Here is a 17,915-nt window from a genome sequence, read left to right on the forward strand (position 1 = left end):
ATTGCTTCATTCACATGCCTCCATTATTCGCTTCCGCTGTCAAAAACTGTACTCTTGAGGACATCCATTCATAAATCAAACCTCACACAAGTATACAAATACAAATGAGGAGCATTTGGCTGACACAAGTCACACCTCCGCTGTGCACTTGTTTCACAGAGAGCCGGTGATGAAGAATCGGGGGAGGACCAGAAAATCAATCAGGCAGCCATCTGGCATCCCAACACTCTGGAGACACCCAACAACTGTCTAGTGCTGCTCTGTTGCCTTTCCCTTGGTCCCTCCGCATAGCCTCGGGGACAGCAACAACACAAGTGACCACAGCTCAGAACAGGGGGAAGTAGAGTTGTCTGACAGATGGAGACGGAAGCTTTGTGCTCAAATCTGTACAACCCACCTGAGTCATCCACACTCAGGGGAAAGCCTTGTGGATGGTTTCAGCCCAGGAGATACTGAGAGTCCGCACTCATAACTTTAACTACTGCTTTTACATGAAATTTGGTGAATTTCCTCATAAACTTATTGAAGTGGCCCCAACAATCGTTACTCGATTGATTAGGCGGCAGGGCTCTGTTCTTGGACCACCCAGCCCCCTCCAGGAGCATATATGGAACAACAAAGGCAGGGAGAGCAGCAGCAAGGACCCCCCCCCCCCCCCCCCCCCCCCCCCATCCACAGGGTACAGAACCCAGTTGGCAACCAGGACAACGGAGGTGATGCTGCTTAAGTCTGACATGTAAAAGGAGGAGTTGAGGTGGAGGAGGGTTGCAAGCGGCACGCAGAGGAAGCAAGAAGAGGAGGCAGCTTAAATAAGCGCCTGAGAGGACATTCGCCAATAGTGCGTGGAGAGAGAACCGGAATAGTTTTCGTCAGGTCATTTTCAGCTCATATCCAAGTACCTACGGATCATTCAGCACACAACGCAATAGAGTGTTTTTGTTTTTAACTGGACGATTTTCATTAAAAATGATCAAATGGACCTTTTGTATTTTGCTGTTGTTAATATTCGGTCTCCGATAGATTCTGGCAACAAGTATGAATTCTTGATTGTCCACTACGTCATGCAGGGGGGGGGGGGGGGGGTGAAAAAGAATGTTAGGAATTCAAGATATCCAAGTGTCATTAACCGTTCAAAAAAGAGAGAATTGATTTTAGCATGAAGTATCACTTTAACGTGTGTAACAATCATGTTTTTTTTTTTTTTCCCCATCAGGCACTTTGTATGGGTTCTAAAAATGCAGACGATCCCACTTTAAAAGTTCAGTGTTCACAGTTTCAAGCAATACATACATGAATTCCCACTTGCTGGAGACAACAGCGAAGCAGAGTCAACTGTGACGCTATGACATAACCAGAAAGTAATTTTAGTCTAGTGAATACATAATTTAAAACAAACTCAGCTGACCCTACTGGAGGTATGGCTATGATGTAGTTCTGTGAAACTGTGAATCATTTAAAGAGCACAAGTACAAAATATAACAAAAACCAAATGTAACTGTACTTTAACTTTCATTAAAAAGCCAGCGTATGAATGTAAAAGACAGGAGTTTCTCCTTTTCTCAGTAGTTAGGCGATAGTTTGAGGAGGTACTTGCATAATGCCTGTTTACGTCTAAGTTTGTACTTCAAATGCCCTGAAAAGGATCTCAACTATCTGAAGATTTGTCCCACTTAGTGCTGACAAATAGAGAACACAGGCAGGAGAGTGGAACTTTCAAAGAGGAGTTCTGGCTCCCTCTACAGGACGAGCTACTAATAAGCACTTCACGGCCTGCCTCTGAAAACAACAGTAGCGCTGTCCTCTAGCTCATGAGAGGCTTACTGACGGGCATTTGTTGTCAGTCAGACAGATGCACGTTTCACGACAAGACTGCACCAGTCGTGGAATGAGTAAAGTCAAACAAGAAATGCCAGCATGTATAATTATGAAGCTTCTCCAGCATCTTCTTAAATTCCACAAGGATCCTGTCTCCCAGCAACAGCCTCCAAAATTATTCTCACACATTTTTGTTAAGTACTTTGAACATAAGTACGAATCATCACAATAATTATCTATGCGTCCATAAAATCCAGCTGGAACAAAAATGTGCAAAAGTTGATGTTTGGAAGGAAGCACAGAAGTTTCCTCCTTAGGGCTCCTTCTAAGGCAAGTTAACAATATCCCAAAACATTTAGCAATTTTATCCAGCAATATCCCTCCTCAGGATATGAGCCCTGACTGAAAAAAATAGTTTATACATATATTCAAGTTGGAAACCATTACATTCTCTCCTCAAAGAACCACTTTTGGTAGAGACTGTGAGGGCTGCAGGGCTGGAGCGATGGGGCTGGCGTGCCGTTGTCGGTTTTATCCACAGCTTGAACGCATTTCTGGCTCATCACATGGTACAAGCTCCCATCCTGCAAACAGCCGAGAGGAGAAGAGAACATGTGTCATAGACAGTATGACACAGAAGCAATGTAGCAACGTCACGGAAATGAATGTTACTCAAATAATCAGTTAAATCCTTCATTTTTCAAGCAGGTACTACGTAAACACCAAAGTTTCTTGATGGGTTTGATAATCTCCAACTGAGAGTAACAGTCAAGTATGAAGAGGACCTGAGTCCGATTTGATGTCTCTTTTCACATTCTCTTTGACAAAAAACAAATCTCAGAGACAGCGAGTGTCATCGCTGTCATCCTGTTACTTCTTGTCTCTTCGCTCCTTCTGCCACACACTGATTTTTTAATCAGGATTTGATGTTTATCAGTTGTAGTGACATGTGCCCCGGACAGATACCAACACAAAACTATTCACTACCTCCCGGTGGACAAATTTCTGGTCCGCTGGTACAGTTTGTCTTCGTTTCCTGCACAGCTGGACTGTCAGGTAGGTGCTGATATTGTCACCAACAACACATCCGGCAGGTTCCCTTGTGTTATAGCGGATCTCCCCATCCATGGAGTATTCAAAGAACTGCAGAAAGAGACGGAACAGCTGGAGAATCTCATTCGTAAGAGAAGGATGGAGTCCCTTCCAGTGTTACAGAAGCTGCACAAGCATATGTACGTATGGTTGACTCAAGCAATAAAAGCCAGCAAACGCTGTGTAGGTGGTGACCCTGCAACTTTGAGATACTTTTCTTAAAAACATGTAAAATCTTTGACAGGTCTCAGGTCCCACACACAAAAAAAGATTTTTCAGATAACAACAAGGTCAACTTACCACAGTTTTCAGCATCAATGGAAGAAAACTAAGTTCTGAAAGTCGATGTAAAAAATTCCTACGTGTGGCCCAAAGTGTTGAAATGGACCCTCTGAAGCAGGGGTCTCCACCCCCCCCACCCAGGGGCCAGACACGGCCACACATTTTCATATGGCCCTCCACGTAATCAAATCAAGGTGAAATTCAGCCCGCAATTTATCTCATTATTATTAACATTTATATTGGTGGTAGAAGTAGCAGATGTAATATGGAAAACTTCATATGAACTAATCATCAGCTTCCTGCATCCGGCTCATACTTAAACATGAGTGACCAAAACATACAGCAGACAATGCATGGCTGTTGCTGGCAGACACAACGTCAGTGTGTGTCCTCAGAAGGCTCATAGAATAACAATGGTAAACTTCACAGTAAGGTTTCTTCTGTCAACCACAGAGGTAAAAAGGCCCTGTGAAATGATCTGCTTTCTATCAACGGAGCAATCATATCAGTTTTTCATTTTTATGCAACGCAATCCCTAGATTGTATCCTGACTTTCAGGGAGTCTGTGCAGTAATTTATGACCATGATTACTGCTGTCTTCGCCAAATAGATAACAGAGAGTCATGGGTGATAGAGGAGAGGGGAGGGACGACTTTAAGTTTAATACAAAATCAGATGGCTGAGAGAAGGAAGAGGGGAGAAGGGAGGCAGCACGGGAAGATGAATCTCTGCAATCACGAGCAGACAGTTCTTAGTTCGCACCTGCCATTAGAATGCATCTCTCGTGACCACTTGTGATCAGATACCCTGTATGCAAACTAACACATACATCGTTTCTGTCTGCAAAGACCAAATGTGTTGATTTCATCCCTTTGGGAGTGATGCACTGTCTGCAGAACAGAGGAATTGATTATCATGTCCTGGGCACAAACCAGCCAATGTGACCTGAAGCCTAGTGAATAGGACTGCAACGATTAGTCGACGTTGTCGACAAAAATCGATAATAGAAATAGTCGACAATGAATTCCATCGTCGACTATTGTCGCCAGACGCGTTTTTCCAACAGAGTGAGGCATCTCACTTGATTATAATCTCTGCCGAGAGTCGCGCATGCGCAGTAGCGTCTCTGTCTCTGAGCGGTAACATACAGAAATGGCGGCGTCAACATCAGGTACGCGCACCAAAACTTCTAAAGTTTGGGAGCATTTTAGCCTGGACACGGCGGATAAAAAGACTACTTGGAAAGTTTGCAAAGCAGACCGTGCGTATCATGGCAGGACCTCGGAGATGCAGGAACATTTGAAGAGAAAGCACGTCGGGCAGTTGAAGGAAACGGAGTCTGACTCGCCTCGGTGAGATTCAAGTCACATTTAAGCCAGTACGGTTTTTATGACATACATTGTATATATTATAAGCGTATTTTCGCTATAAAAAAATGTTTACTTGATTTTGATTTATTTATTTGCCTGTCCCTAAAAAAATGGACAGAGGTTTATTTATTTTTGGATTTATGTCTATTGACCGAGCACTGGTTTTAGACAGGACATTTTTCTTTAATTTGTTTACGAATCCGCAGTTTGTTCAATGAAAGATGTATTTTTCATTGTACCCATCTTTCTTGTGTTTATTATCATTTGCCACATAATTAAATCAACTTCATGCTAAATTTAAGAAAAAATTAATAATAATTATCCGATTAGTCGACTAATCGTTTCAATAGTCGGTGACTAGTCGACTATTAAAATAGTCGTTAGTTGCAGCTCTACTAGTGAACAGGTGGTCCATCAAGAAGGCTCAGGCAACAGTCAACCAGCTACATTAAGGAGGCCATGTACACTTCAGACCACCTCAGAATGTGGTCAGAGAACTCAGATCTCAGTGTGTCCAAGTGCAGCTTGGGTGCGTTCACACTTAAAGCGATCCACTTGGGATTGGATCACCTGAGACACATGTTAATAGCAGGTTTGAACAAGACCTCCGTGAGATCTGGGAAACATGAAACAGAGAACCAGGATGGTAAAGCTGGTAATGTGGTCGGGCAACTGCGTCGTGGGAATAAGGGCCTCATGAGTGACTAATCAATATGAATATATACAGTACAACTAAACAGACGTGAGATATATCAGGTTTGGGTTACGCAGCATGTGTATTTGTACACAAATCTCTGGTGGAATTGAGTTTGTTTTTGCTTGGGATTTTTTTTTTTTGTGTGTAGTACCTGGTTCTGACCCATGCCATGGCATGGGTAGAGAATGACCCTTTGGCCCGCCACCAGGTGCTCATCTGCAGGGTTGTAGTCAAAACAGTAGTTGGTCTTGCCCCGGTTTTTCAGCTATAATTAGGAAAAAAGCAGCCACATTAGTAAGTAGATTGTTTCATGTTTCATGTATTGATGGCATATCAATTACAGGATTTCATAAACTGGTGCAGAAACAAATCCAAGAGTTCATAGCAGAGTGATGAAATGTTTTTAAGTATTTCATGGCTTTTTTTTTAATCTGCCACGTCTATTTTACTGACTGCTCACTTTAAACTGCGTTTCCATTTAATTGTCATAAGAGTTTTAAGTGAACCGTGAAAATGTTGCAGTAAAGGAAATGCACAGTAGGCATGTTTCCATCAGCTGGTTTGTAGTGGAATAAAACATGCTACATAATGCCACCAGAAGATGGCAGCAGAGGCAGGTTTATGCAGGGTTGTGGCTGCAACAAATGAAGTAGAGGAAGAGATGTCTCAGGGAACAACTGAGAGACATATTGAGGAATGAGCTTCATTTGGACAAGATGAAATAATTCTTAAGCACCAGCTAGTATTGAACATGGTGCCCAGAGCTGAAGACAAAGTTTGGGAATATCCATGAAGAAAATGGCGGCGGAAACAGCTGTTCAGGCATGTGAGTAAAAGATTTACAACTATAAGAGTATGTTTTGGGAATAGAAGTGTCCATCTTCATTGTTTTGTATTTTCTCTTTTACGAAAAAGGTAAAACCCACTGCAAGGGAATGGAAACATTTTTGCAGAATTGTGAGTTTTTTTGTCAATTTTGTTGTTGTTGCAATTTTCCATTCATCTTTTCTAATGCAGAAGATTGAAAGAAACAAGATATCTGAGTAGAAACAATTCACAACAGAGGAAAAAACAAAGTCCCAAATACATTCTCACCATTCCAAACATGCCTGGCCGATCTTCGGGGACGTGAATATCAGGGTATACATTATCCAGAAACCACCTGAAGTTTTTACAACCCAGCTTCTCTCGAAGCTTCTTCCGCTCTGTCACGTCTCCAAATGCTTCCTGAAAAACAAAGCCCACTATTGATAGTTCCTCTCTGTTATTCTACACAGTCTCGTCACCCTGAAATACAAGACAATACTGGGATGAAAAAAAGCTGCACAGACATTACATGTTGATCATTATTTGCTGTATCCTTTATTATAATGTGACTACAGTGACAGAGAAGAGGTGGTACACAATAGCACCATCTATAGTTGTACGATAACATAACACAATAACGCACCTTAAAAACACACTTATACAAGTAAACTTCTCCTACACCCTGTCAAACAAGACCCACTTCTTTTACTTCTACCACTTAATCATCCTGCGCTGCTGCTGGAGGATGGGTCCAGCAGCAGCGCAGGATGATTAATGTTGGCTGTTAGCTGCGGCTCTAATTGATCCTTTATCTATTTATTTAGCCTGGAGTTAGATTCCTAAAGGAGCTGGTCCCTTGACAACCAGAAGGGCCGGTGAGGATCATCAGATGACGCCGAAGGTCAGTCTGAGCCACTACAAGGTCAGCCTGAGCCACTACAGCAGAAAAGGTCAATAAGATCTGGAGTAAGAAAGAAGGCACAGGTGCTACTTAAATACCACAGAGAAGCAAATGTGAGCCCGACGAGTGACAGGATGACATTCCAATAAAATGACCTGTTAAAAGGGGTGAAAAATAACAGACCAACTAGAAGCCAATCTGATGCGCTAAGGATGTGTCAATTAGGACAGCATAAAGACACAGAGGGAAAGTGATTGAATGTATGAGAGCAGATGTTTCACATTTACTTGAGGTTTTTTGTCCCAGTCTTCCCTTAAGCACATGCAGCATTATAAGTTTCACACTATTTTTTTCCTGACTTGCCATACCTGTGAAAAACAGCCTTTTAAGCTGGCCTTGCAGCTTCAAACACATGATAATAAAAGAGAAAGACAAAGAACTTTTTCATCCTCAAAGTACAACAAATGATGAAAAAGAACCCTTCCCCCCTTTTTAAAAGGGGGAGGGGGGCCCTTTAAAAGGGAAAGGGAGGGAGACAATGACATGCAGCAAAAAGCCCCGGCTGAATTTGTGGATGTTCATATAATTCAGTGTTTCCATCCAAGTCGACCTCCCATACTGCAGGGTTGGCAAGGCTACCTCCTCTCAGGGAGATGAGCGCCACCTGATCGGTGTTTAGAGAGCTTCTCCACTTAATTACACTGTCTCACACTGGCCTAGCCCCTCCCACACATATGCGCGCACACATGGGCACGTCACCCCAGGGTTTGCACTGCTCTCACCCTGTCAAGGACACATGGGTGACACCCGCTGGCACAGAGTGACATGGAAAGGTACCTCAGGTGTTGTCTGCTCATGTATCCCAAGTGTCACTTAATCATCAGGGGAGATTTTACACCACAGCAGGAGTACAGAGTGTAATTTGTGAAAGAGCAGGGTACATGTCATTTAATGCATGTGTGTGTGTGTGTGTGGGACTGAGTCAACATGTAATTCAGTGATTATTACTGGCTGGGATGCCTGCTCAGCATGTAGTTTGGTTGTGTTACAGTGTCCACACACACACACACACACACACACACACACACACACACACACACACACACACACACACACACACACACACACACACACACACACACACACAATCTGTGCAGGCTCACCAGTCGAGCGTGGGGGTTTCGATGGTAGTAGATCTCTTTGTATTCGTCCATCCAGACCTCAGCAGCTCTCACGCTGTTTGCCAGAGCTTTGCTCCGTGAGTAAGGGGCTTTTTTTGGAAACACATGGCCCACGTGGGAGCATGGATGGATTTCTAGGGTGCCCCCACACTGCCAGATCTAAGGGATATCAGCAACACAACCACAAGAATTTGGTGAGCCTTCAAGCTGTGATTTAATCAAGCAACACAGAACAGAATCTTGTGGTGGATAAGAAACAGAACAGAAAGAGAAAAGTAGTTTTGTTGTCGGACAGAGATGTTTTTGAGAAAAGGAAATTCTTGAAAACAATCCAATCTTATATTGACACTGATGCGTGTTGCCTTGTGATTTCCCAAAGAGTAACTTAGCCCTTAACTTGAATGAGAGGATTGTCTAACACAAACGACATCATTTCTTACCCTGAAGGAGAATTCCAGATTCTCTCCTCCCCACACCTCCATTCCTGTGTCATAAGTCCCCAGGTAATGGAAATAGTTCTTGCTCACAGCAAACAGGCCACCTGCCATTGTCGGAGATCTGAAGAGAGGAATTATAGTTAATGCAATAAACAGTTAATGAGAGGGGATGTCAGTGTGAGGGTATAAAAGTCCCCCCCAACAAACCTGATGACATCAACAGGTGACCGGCGCCGCTTCTGCTCATACCTGGGAACCGCGTGCCAGGTAAAGACCAACCGCCAATCGAACCCCCCAATCTGAGGTTCACCAGAGTTCCCTAAATACTGGAAGGTGTTCCAGTCAATGACATCAATGACAGGACACACCACAGCTGATGGCTCCTCTTTGATCCTGGCGGACAAACAAGAGGAAAATGTCGGCAGGAATTAGGGATCAGGATCAGTAATGTGTCGGTTTCGGAGCTCTTAGACAACTTACACCTACAGAGTTGAGAACGATAAAAAAGCGCTGGCTTGAAGAGATTAAATATTGGAATTTGTGACACATGGATTTGACAAGAGGTTTGATTTTCAGAGCCCTGTTCACAGTCCTCCTGTTTTAATGATGAGGGGTCTCTAACCTGTGAAGCAGGGGCTCTAACCAGCCCTCATGACACTCGCAGTGACAGTCCAGGAAGGTCAACACATCCCCCGTAGTGATGGACGCCCCTAGCAACCGGGCTCGCACCAACCCCTCCCTCTTGGTGGCCCGGATCAGACGTACTTTCCTCAAACCTGCGATGTACTTCTCCAGCGGCTGCTTCAGATGAGCTTCAGGAAATAAAACAAGAAATCGTGTTACAGAGCCTTGATTATTTTGAACCCGTAGGCCATGTTTGGATTCAGTGACCTCGATTTTTGGTATAAATAAAGAAAAAAGAACCTGATGAAGCCGTGTTCAAAACATGTTTTTCACTCGGCCTGTTTTGAAGCTTTTTTTGTTTTAATAAATTGAAAAATAGAGGAAATTACTCAGCCTTCTTGTGTGGATGACTATCTTTTGAAGACTTCCTGCCATCATCTGCACCAAGAGCTAAGGCTGACAGTGCTGTGCATGGAGCATTGACCGTTTAATAGAAATAAACATGTTTTTTTCCCCCTGGAGTTCAGGGTTAAGTGTCTTGACCAGACATTCTCTGAAATATCTGTTTAAACATGTAGAACAAACCGGCGTAAACACCAGCGTATATTCAACTAAATTAATGAAAAAAAACTATGCCGTTCCTGGCCACTGCTTAAGAAAGATGTTTCGACTTATATTACAACTTGTCATGTCTGTCAGAATACTAGTAGGTCCAATCAGTCCATTGCTCCAGCGCCTTTGTGCCCGATTCCTGTGTTGGGTGAGCCAGTGGGATACTTGATTATTGAGTGTGTGGGACCGTTGCCTTCTTCAAAGTCAGGGAGCCGGTCCATGTCAACAGTCATGTGCCAAGCTACCCGCTACCCTGCTGCTTTCCCGATGCGTTCCATCACAGCAAGGTCAGTTGTAAAAACCTTGACGCAATTTACTGCCGGTCGTTTACAGAGGTACATAACTCAAACTCAAAATCAAACTAAGAATGAAGGGATGCAGCCGCAAGGGCCAGCAAACTGAACCGGGGGGCTCTTAAAGAGGAGCTCAGCTCACAGCTCAGGTGAGCTGCTTCACACTGATGACTGCTTCCTGCTCACTTCCTGGAAGAGAGGAGGAGAAACAACCAGGAACCAGACAGAGCAGGGGAGGAGGAGTCATCACAATATAAACATGGAAATCAATATCAAGCAGTTAGCAGATATTTATGAAGCAAATTTTCATAGTTTTTACAGAGTTTTTCGAAAACCTATTTCCTCGGTTTTTCATGACTGTCTGAACCCTGAATCTATCGCGGGGCCAATCTGTCTGTTTTGGATTGTGACATACTGGATATTTGTCACCCACAGAAAAACCTCATTGTTTGCATGATGAGTTCAGTTCACCACCCTGTGACCGTCACCCATATGACGCCCGCGTTAGGGCAGAGGGAGCAGCAGACATTGCCTCATTTAAAAGAATCGAGCCAAAAACCACTCCCTCTGGCTCTTGCAGCAGCCCTACAGTAAAGGGATTACAAACAGTGAGTGACTTCTAGTCAGTGCACACTAAAATACTTCAGTTTTAGTTCATAGTTGCAGTCAGTCAATTACTGTATGTGCTTTCAAACCGACTTCCTATCCCTGACATTGATGTTATACTACATCCATTACTACTGCATTAATAATAGCATGACGATGAAAACTGTGAGACTAACTGGATGAATTAGATCTTCGCCTTACTTCCTCCCTGTATCAGTTTGACTTTGTTCAACGCCAATGTGTCAGTCTATCCTCCTCCCTCTGCCTCGCCACGGACTGGTGACTGACACCTGTCTGTGTGCCTCCACGCGTGATGTCTCACAACCTTTTGTCTTTTGGAGCTGTCGACACGTCAGCCCTCCTGTCTCTCAGCCTGTCCATCACGTAGTCTAACCTCGATCGCTGTAGTCGTCCACCAGCACCACCTCCTTCAGCAGGATGTCAGGCGACGTCTCCAGCACGCTGTGGACTGTCCTCAGCAGGGTGGACCAGGCCTCGTTGTAGAAGGCAATCACCACAGATGTGGTCGGCAAAGACCTGTAGTCATACTTCAGCTCTCTGCAACTGCAACATAGACGGGGAGGATTTGTTGGGAGAGGCGTGCCTCGGTTACTGCCGAATATTAGATTAATACATTAAAAGTCAATCTTTGATGACAAACACAATGATTGATGATTAAGAGGCAACCAGTGCTGGAGCGTAACTAATGAAACAGGTTTGTTATTTTACTAATTTTGCTTGATGACAAACCAGACCACAAATAACTCAGAAATAATATTGCTTTTTATTCTTGTAAGTATTCAGACACAAAAGTGTGAAATGAATATAAAAACATAAATTTAACAGTGCTAAATATAACCTGGTGCAGCACACGTCCTCGAGTATGTCAGCAGTGATGTGCCATCACGGTGACACTTGTGTCTGGGTTCATAGACTTTGACCTCGATGTAGAGGAATAAAAACTTTTTTACCTCCTCATCATTTTTTGATTGTTACAAAGCTGCAACGGTGATTTGGGGCAAAGGTGTCATCTTTAACAGCCGACTGTCAGCTGCCCTACGAGATAGAACGATTATGTTCTGTATCAACACTACTGTTTTTAAACGTGCTACTGGCTTCTTGCGTGTCCATTTGGAATCAATCCTCCAAACACAGAGGCTGGAATTGTTCAGGCATCTGGAAAAATACTGGGAGTGCTTCTACTCAGGTTTGAGGCCCTTTATTCATGTCTTCTTTTTCCTACTTCTCCATTTCAGAGAGAAATTACATGTACATTTATAAGACAGCTTTAGTTTCTCAAAGAAAACACATGAAGAGATATTTAAAGTAAAATATATTTATAGTAAATAACAAAAGCTACCCAAACCAAACATTTACACAAATTCAGCTTAAATAATTAGTCCATTACGCAGCTAAGATAATTGCTTATAATGGTTAAGGCATCACAAAATTGAAGACCGCTTTGATTATTATGTTTTCACAAATTCATGATTACAGGCCAGACAGAAAAGAAACAGTGAAAAGGGCTCCAAGTGGAGAGCAGTTTAATTTCCTTTTCTAATGTTAATGGCCCAAACCATGAAGATATTACAGAGCAAATCATTAGTATATTAATCCAAAATGATTAGAAATTATTATTTGCCGTTGAATTCAATTGGTAAAAGTTAGCTCCATCATATTAGAGGTAGATAACATAGTTACTCAAGCACAAAAGCTAAGTAAAATATCAAGATATCTTGAGTATTTGCATCTTAAGGGACTTTGTACTTTTACTTTACTTAATTTCAAAGTAAATACAGTACTTTGTACTCCACAATACTTATCTGAACCGTTCCGTTACTTTTCAGAGGGAGATCTTATCATACTACACATGCCTACAGCTGATAAGGGTGACGTACTTTCCTAGATGAAGCCCAACTTCAAGGACACAATCAGAGCTGCAAAACTAAAACACACATTACCACACAATCACGTCGTGTGTATTGGTGTTCCTTCTTTTAGTTAACCTCTACATTAATAATATACTACAGTATTACACGGATAAACCTATTTTCTGCATCTGATAAGTTTAATTTGATCACTTTGAGTACGTTTCCCTGATTTTTTTCACTTTTCAAAGCAAGACTTTAAAAGTAGATTTACAAGGCATTGGATTTTTTTTTTTTTTACAGATATGTGACAACTGGTTTGGCTGGTAGTCGATATTTGTTGAAGCAGATACGAACTGTTCAAAAACAAGTTCATATGATATTTACATCTGGTTTGTAATAAACACACACACACACTGCAAATGCAAAGTGCATCTGAAAGAGTGGCATTTTTTTCTGTATCTTAAACACTGAGAAAAGCTCAATATCTGTATCAGCCATCAGACCAATAGTGATACGTTTGAATAAAAATAGACCAATATCTGCCAATACTGATTATCTGCAGATATTCTTGTGCATCCCTACTTGAAATAAATATATTAAATGAACTCGTTCCTGGTTTGACTACTTCCTCCTCCGCTACTGTAACTGTAAATTATTCCTACAAGATCTGCAGCCAACTTTTGCAGAGTGAAATCCCTCTGCAGGGCCAGAGCTAAAGAGCTACTCACAGTGGGTTCCATCTCTCTGGCAGTCTGCGGTGGAGTGACACTTTATCACTGACATAAATGTTAATCTGGTGTTTATCGATGCTTTCTTCCTCCTTTCTCTTCTCCTCTCCATTCAGATTCAGTTTGACAGCGTTCCCCATTTCACCCAGGGCGTTTACATCCAGGGGGGGCTTCTCATAGACGGGCTTCCTCAGATGTTCCCTCTTCTCTACCTCTCGCTCTCCGGGGGCCTCTCGCCGATTTGTCAAGCTCACGTCTCCGGAGTTGTGTCTGAAGAAAATTAGATATCCAACTAAAGTAGCTCCAAAGAGGAAAAAGAGCAACTTGGGTCGATTTCTTCTTCCGCAGGCTGCCATCGTGTCGGTTCCTTGCTCAAGTGAGTTTTCATGCCCCGGCGAGCTGCACTCTTCTGGCAACTACTGCTGGAGTCTCTTAAATTAATGAGTCCATTCTTTCAGACGCCATTAACGTCCTGAGAGTTTCACTTACTTTTCTTGCTGTTCGTAAAACAGCCAAACAAGTCAACGACTTCGAGAGTTTAATCAAGTGTTTATCTTATCCGCAGTTGAAGTAGGACACTCCCCCCCTCCTCGCCTCTATTAAACTGGGCGGTGGAGACAAGTGTGACAGGATTAAGCAACGCAGATTAATTATCTCCCCGGATTAGCAATTTGAGCTACCTGTAGGTCCCCCACCGACCGGAATTTAAACAAATCTAGGTCGCATCAAAACTCACTGTTTTCGGTGAGAAAGTGACAGTTTCAACGACACGGGCAGAAGTCGGGTCGTTGTCGAGGTTCCAAAGTGACACAGGGAGTCCAGCTAGCATCTCCTTTGATTAGACCGTCAACTCTACGCTAAAGTTTTTTTTTTTTCTTTTGCCAGTGTCACTTGAACTTGAAGTCCGAACCAGCAACAAGCTAGCCTGGTCATTTCCGGTTAAGTTTCAAAATAAAGGTTTTCGTCGCGCCGTTCAAATTCAATCCCAATGAAACCGATAGCAGCAGTGAAATACGACTGAACTGATATATTCTTGGAGTAAATAAAGTATATATTTAGTTTATGTCTGTCTCATTTGCGAATTTTTCTTTCACAGTCGAGGGTTTTGCTGTGAGTAGCTACACTCACATTGGATTGAAAAGTAAACATAACGTGGCACTCTTATCGCGAAGAGCACAGAGTCAAACCGGAAGCTTAATTTATTACCTTTTATACTTGACGAAGGTGAACTCCAAGCAGTTTAAATTGCAGGTTAATCTTAATTAAACAAGAACGCTTCTACGGACAGACATCACGATCAAATAATTCGACTTTCAGGGTTTTTCCCACCCAAAAACATGAGGCAAATAGATCATTTATTGATGCCTCTGTGGTTGAACGTATTAAAAATAGTAGTAATAAATTTGCATCCAGGTGGTCCATATGCAACTCATATTAATTGATAGACGGATTGGTTAATTAGCCTATTTCATCACATGTTCTGATACAGATTTTTTCTTACACACTAAGTCTTAGTTAGTACTCAAGACTGGAAGTATGACAGTTGTTTATAAGTCCTTTGTTCTGACATCTGTTGTGCCCACTTGTAAAGGTCAGTCATCTGGATTTGCAAGACGTTAATTTTGCATGGGAAGCACGTCAGAGAAGAGGAGCTATAAATAACCATCAGGTGTTCCTCAATGTGTGTGGATGAAAATTGAGGGTGAAAATAATTCTGCAGTGTGTGAGAACAAATTAGTGCATTTCATGAAAAGGTTCCTTCATACTCTTTTAAAAATGAGTTGTCAGCAACCCTTCAGCCACCTTCAAATCCCTTCTATATGTGATAATACGATATTATCTCAAACTGTACAAGTGTTGTAACGTACAATCTGGCATACTGGACTATGAATGCACCATATTTTCTGTAACACACAACACGCAGGATATTGACGTCTTTTACCCCGGTGGTCTTCAGCCAATCCCTCACGTGAAACTGATCTGAATGCTCTTGACACCAAAAATGACGTCTGGCGCAAAAGGTATGTTTGAACAAATTAAAATGCTAAATAATTAAGGCAATTATTCAAAGCGAGAAGGTAATTTGAGTGGCATACCGTTTGATGGAGTACCCATATTGTGAAAACTACAAAGAGACACGGGGGAGGCATCAAGTCAGCCGGAGTGTTGTAATATCCCACGCTAGACTGGCCATGTCATTTCTGTCACAGACACAATATTCATGTTAATGCATGAGGAGGTTTTCATTTAGGACCAGATGATTGATAGCATTTTCCATGCAACAGATAATGCAGATATATTAAAGGGGACATAAAACAATGATGAGCTGCAACTGCACCTTTGGGCGAGTTATTATCCTGTTTGTCTAATCGCCCGTGCAGCTGCCTGGCATGATTGAAGATTTATTTATGCAACATTAAAAACTACCAAAATTCTATTAGTTTCATTTATTACACTCTTAATTGCCGGGGGTGCAGGGGTTTGAATACATACATATAGTACTTATAGTGACATAATCCTGCTCATAGTTTTGTAATATCTCTATGACAGAAAAAAGACAGGAAAAGGAAATACTTAAGTTTACTGACAGAGGGAAAGAGTCATATTTGGGTGTTTTGCTTATATTTAGCTTGATGCTAACACTGTCTGTGAGCTGACAGTATTAGCGTCAAGCTAAATATACATGACTGGCTCTTTCTGCATATTGGAATGATAAAGAAGTGATGCAGGAGGGGTAAAAACATCTTGAGCGCTCAAGACAGCTATTTGTGAGTACTTGAAAGGCAAGGTGAAGTATCTCTTTCATTAAACAATTTCCTCAGCACAATATACTATTAATGGTTCATCCTGTCTGTCTCACAGACTGAGTTTATCATTAATGACCTGTTAAAATCATTGTTTGTGTCTTTCCCACAGGGAGATAAAAGTTACATACCCAAGTACTATATGGAAAAGTTAATGAGTCACAGATGGATATCAGCAAACAACACAAATTAAAGGGCATGTGTGGAAAGCTGCATAGCACCAAGCTAAAACAGAAAAAAGGAAAAAGAAAAAAATGGCATTAAAAAAAAAATGAAAGTAAGCAACCAACTCTCTTGAGACAGCTAAAATAGTTCAGCACTGTCTCAGACTGCTTTGAGGCATCGTGGACTTGTCCGTCAATCAAGCCACTACTGTGTAGCTTTCCAATCAGGTCAGTAGCGAGAAAAATTTCCAGATGTTCAAGGGAATAAAGGACATGTAGAGCTGGAAGAGAAGGAGAAGTGGAGGAGAAGATGGATGTAGTGGGGCACACGAGGACAGCAGCTGCAGCGGTCCCAGGAGAGTAGCTACAGTAGCTAACAATTACACCCCCGTGCAAACTACATATAGCCTATAAACAGATCCAACCTAAATAAACAGTGTAGCCAGGAGAGGTCCGAGGCGCACCATTCATATTAAAAATCCCTTATTTATTCTTGGAGGGATCATCGTAAAAACCAGAACATTTCAACTTGAGCTTGAAACAGTCTCAGAGTCCTTTCCCTCTTAACTCTCAATGCAAGTAAACTGAGCAGTCACTGGTTTTTATTTTTGGTCTTGTAGCCCTGCCGTTGAAAAAGACCCGATTAACCTCACCTTTTTTTGTAATTTGCACTTTTTCTTGTCAATATATCCATCTATACATCCATTTTCTTCCACTTATCCTGTTAAAGGACATGGTGGTGCTGGAGCCCATCTCAGCAGCTTTTGGGGCCCTTGTTGTTTTTGGACTGTGGGAAGAAGCCAGAGTACCTGGAGAGAACCCACGCAGGCACAGGGAGAACATGCAGACTCCACACAGAAAGATCCCGCGCTCCAGCCAGGGCTCGAACCCGCAATCTTCTTGCTGTGTGGCGACAGTGCTGACCACTGCACCACCGTACCACGCTTGTAAATATATGTTCCAATCAAACGCATATAACAGAGCCCCTCAGGCGAGCTGGACGGAACATAAAAACATTATAAAGTTTTATTTCATGCTCACAGAAAAACTGTCTGGTCCGCATGAGAAAATTTCTGGTAAGCAGAATAGTTTCTCCATTGTATTTTTTATTCTTTTTTGCTGCGAGCACTTCAGGTGCTCCATACTAATCCAGTTATTCATCCAGCACTGTATGTTCAATAAAAAAAAAAAAAATGCATTATGTTCATGGTTTATGAATGAATGCTGAATATTTCTCTGCATTTAGCATATTTCATTACATTTTTAAAGATATATTCAAGGTCAAAACTCAGTTTCAGATCCACTGTTCAGCAACCATCCTCTGAGACTTTACACTCACGAGGAGCAACATACCAGCAAGTCAAAACACAGGAAGTAATGTCACAGCTTGCTGTCAAACCACGAAATGATTCTCTTGACATTTGCTTTTGTTTCTGTCAGCGATTCATAGAAGCTCTCTCAAATTAAATGTTTCCCTACCAGTAGGTGGTGCCAAAGGACTGAGAATATTGGAGACCATGACTAAGGACAAGTGAAGGCAGGACTGAGCCACTAAATGAGGAAGTGCAGCAATCTTTAATCATTGACAAGAACTGCAGTTGCTGCATCATTGTTGTTTTTATATGTTTCAC

The 17,915-nt window shown here is 42.2% G+C and overlaps 1 protein-coding gene across 2 annotated transcripts; it reads right to left on the reverse strand.

Moving 5' to 3' along the window:
* Positions 1–656: 656 nt before the first annotated feature.
* On the reverse strand, positions 657–14,242 carry galnt12 (UDP-N-acetyl-alpha-D-galactosamine:polypeptide N-acetylgalactosaminyltransferase 12). Of its 2 annotated transcripts, XM_086193279.1 has the most exons (11): positions 14,053–14,242; positions 13,317–13,586; positions 11,112–11,281; positions 9,205–9,394; positions 8,790–8,975; positions 8,586–8,703; positions 8,128–8,304; positions 6,352–6,483; positions 5,408–5,521; positions 2,803–2,958; positions 657–2,399 (listed from the first exon to the last, which is right to left on the reverse strand). In XM_086193279.1, the coding sequence occupies exons 2-11, from the start codon at positions 13,454–13,456 to the stop codon at positions 2,259–2,261; spliced, it is 1,524 nt and encodes a 507-aa protein (XP_086049405.1). In that variant the 5' UTR covers positions 13,457–13,586; positions 14,053–14,242; the 3' UTR covers positions 657–2,258. The 2 variants fall into 2 exon arrangements, with proteins under 2 accessions (XP_086049405.1, XP_086049404.1); XM_086193278.1 differs by having other exon boundaries at positions 13,317–14,242.
* Between the last annotated feature and the right edge of the window lie 3,673 nt (positions 14,243–17,915).

Source organism: Aulostomus chinensis, chromosome 22, assembly GCF_037954235.1.
Source record: "Aulostomus chinensis isolate RoL2024-O1b breed Wild chromosome 22, RoL_Achi_v1.0, whole genome shotgun sequence".
Classification (NCBI taxonomy): Eukaryota; Metazoa; Chordata; class Actinopteri; order Syngnathiformes; family Aulostomidae; genus Aulostomus; species Aulostomus chinensis.

Bases quoted from the DNA above. Each gene is read 5' to 3' on its own strand.
- galnt12 (XM_086193278.1), bottom strand. From the start codon at position 13,672: ATGGCAGCCTGCGGAAGAAGAAATCGACCCAAGTTGCTCTTTTTCCTC. The intron at 8,704-8,789 runs GTTTGTTGGGGG...TCCTCTCTTCAG, and splicing joins TCACCTGTTGATGTCATCAG to ATCTCCGACAATGGCAGGTG. The intron at 2,959-5,407 runs GTACTACACACA...CTCTTTCTGCAG, and splicing joins ATGGCATGGGTCAGAACCAG to TTCTTTGAATACTCCATGGA.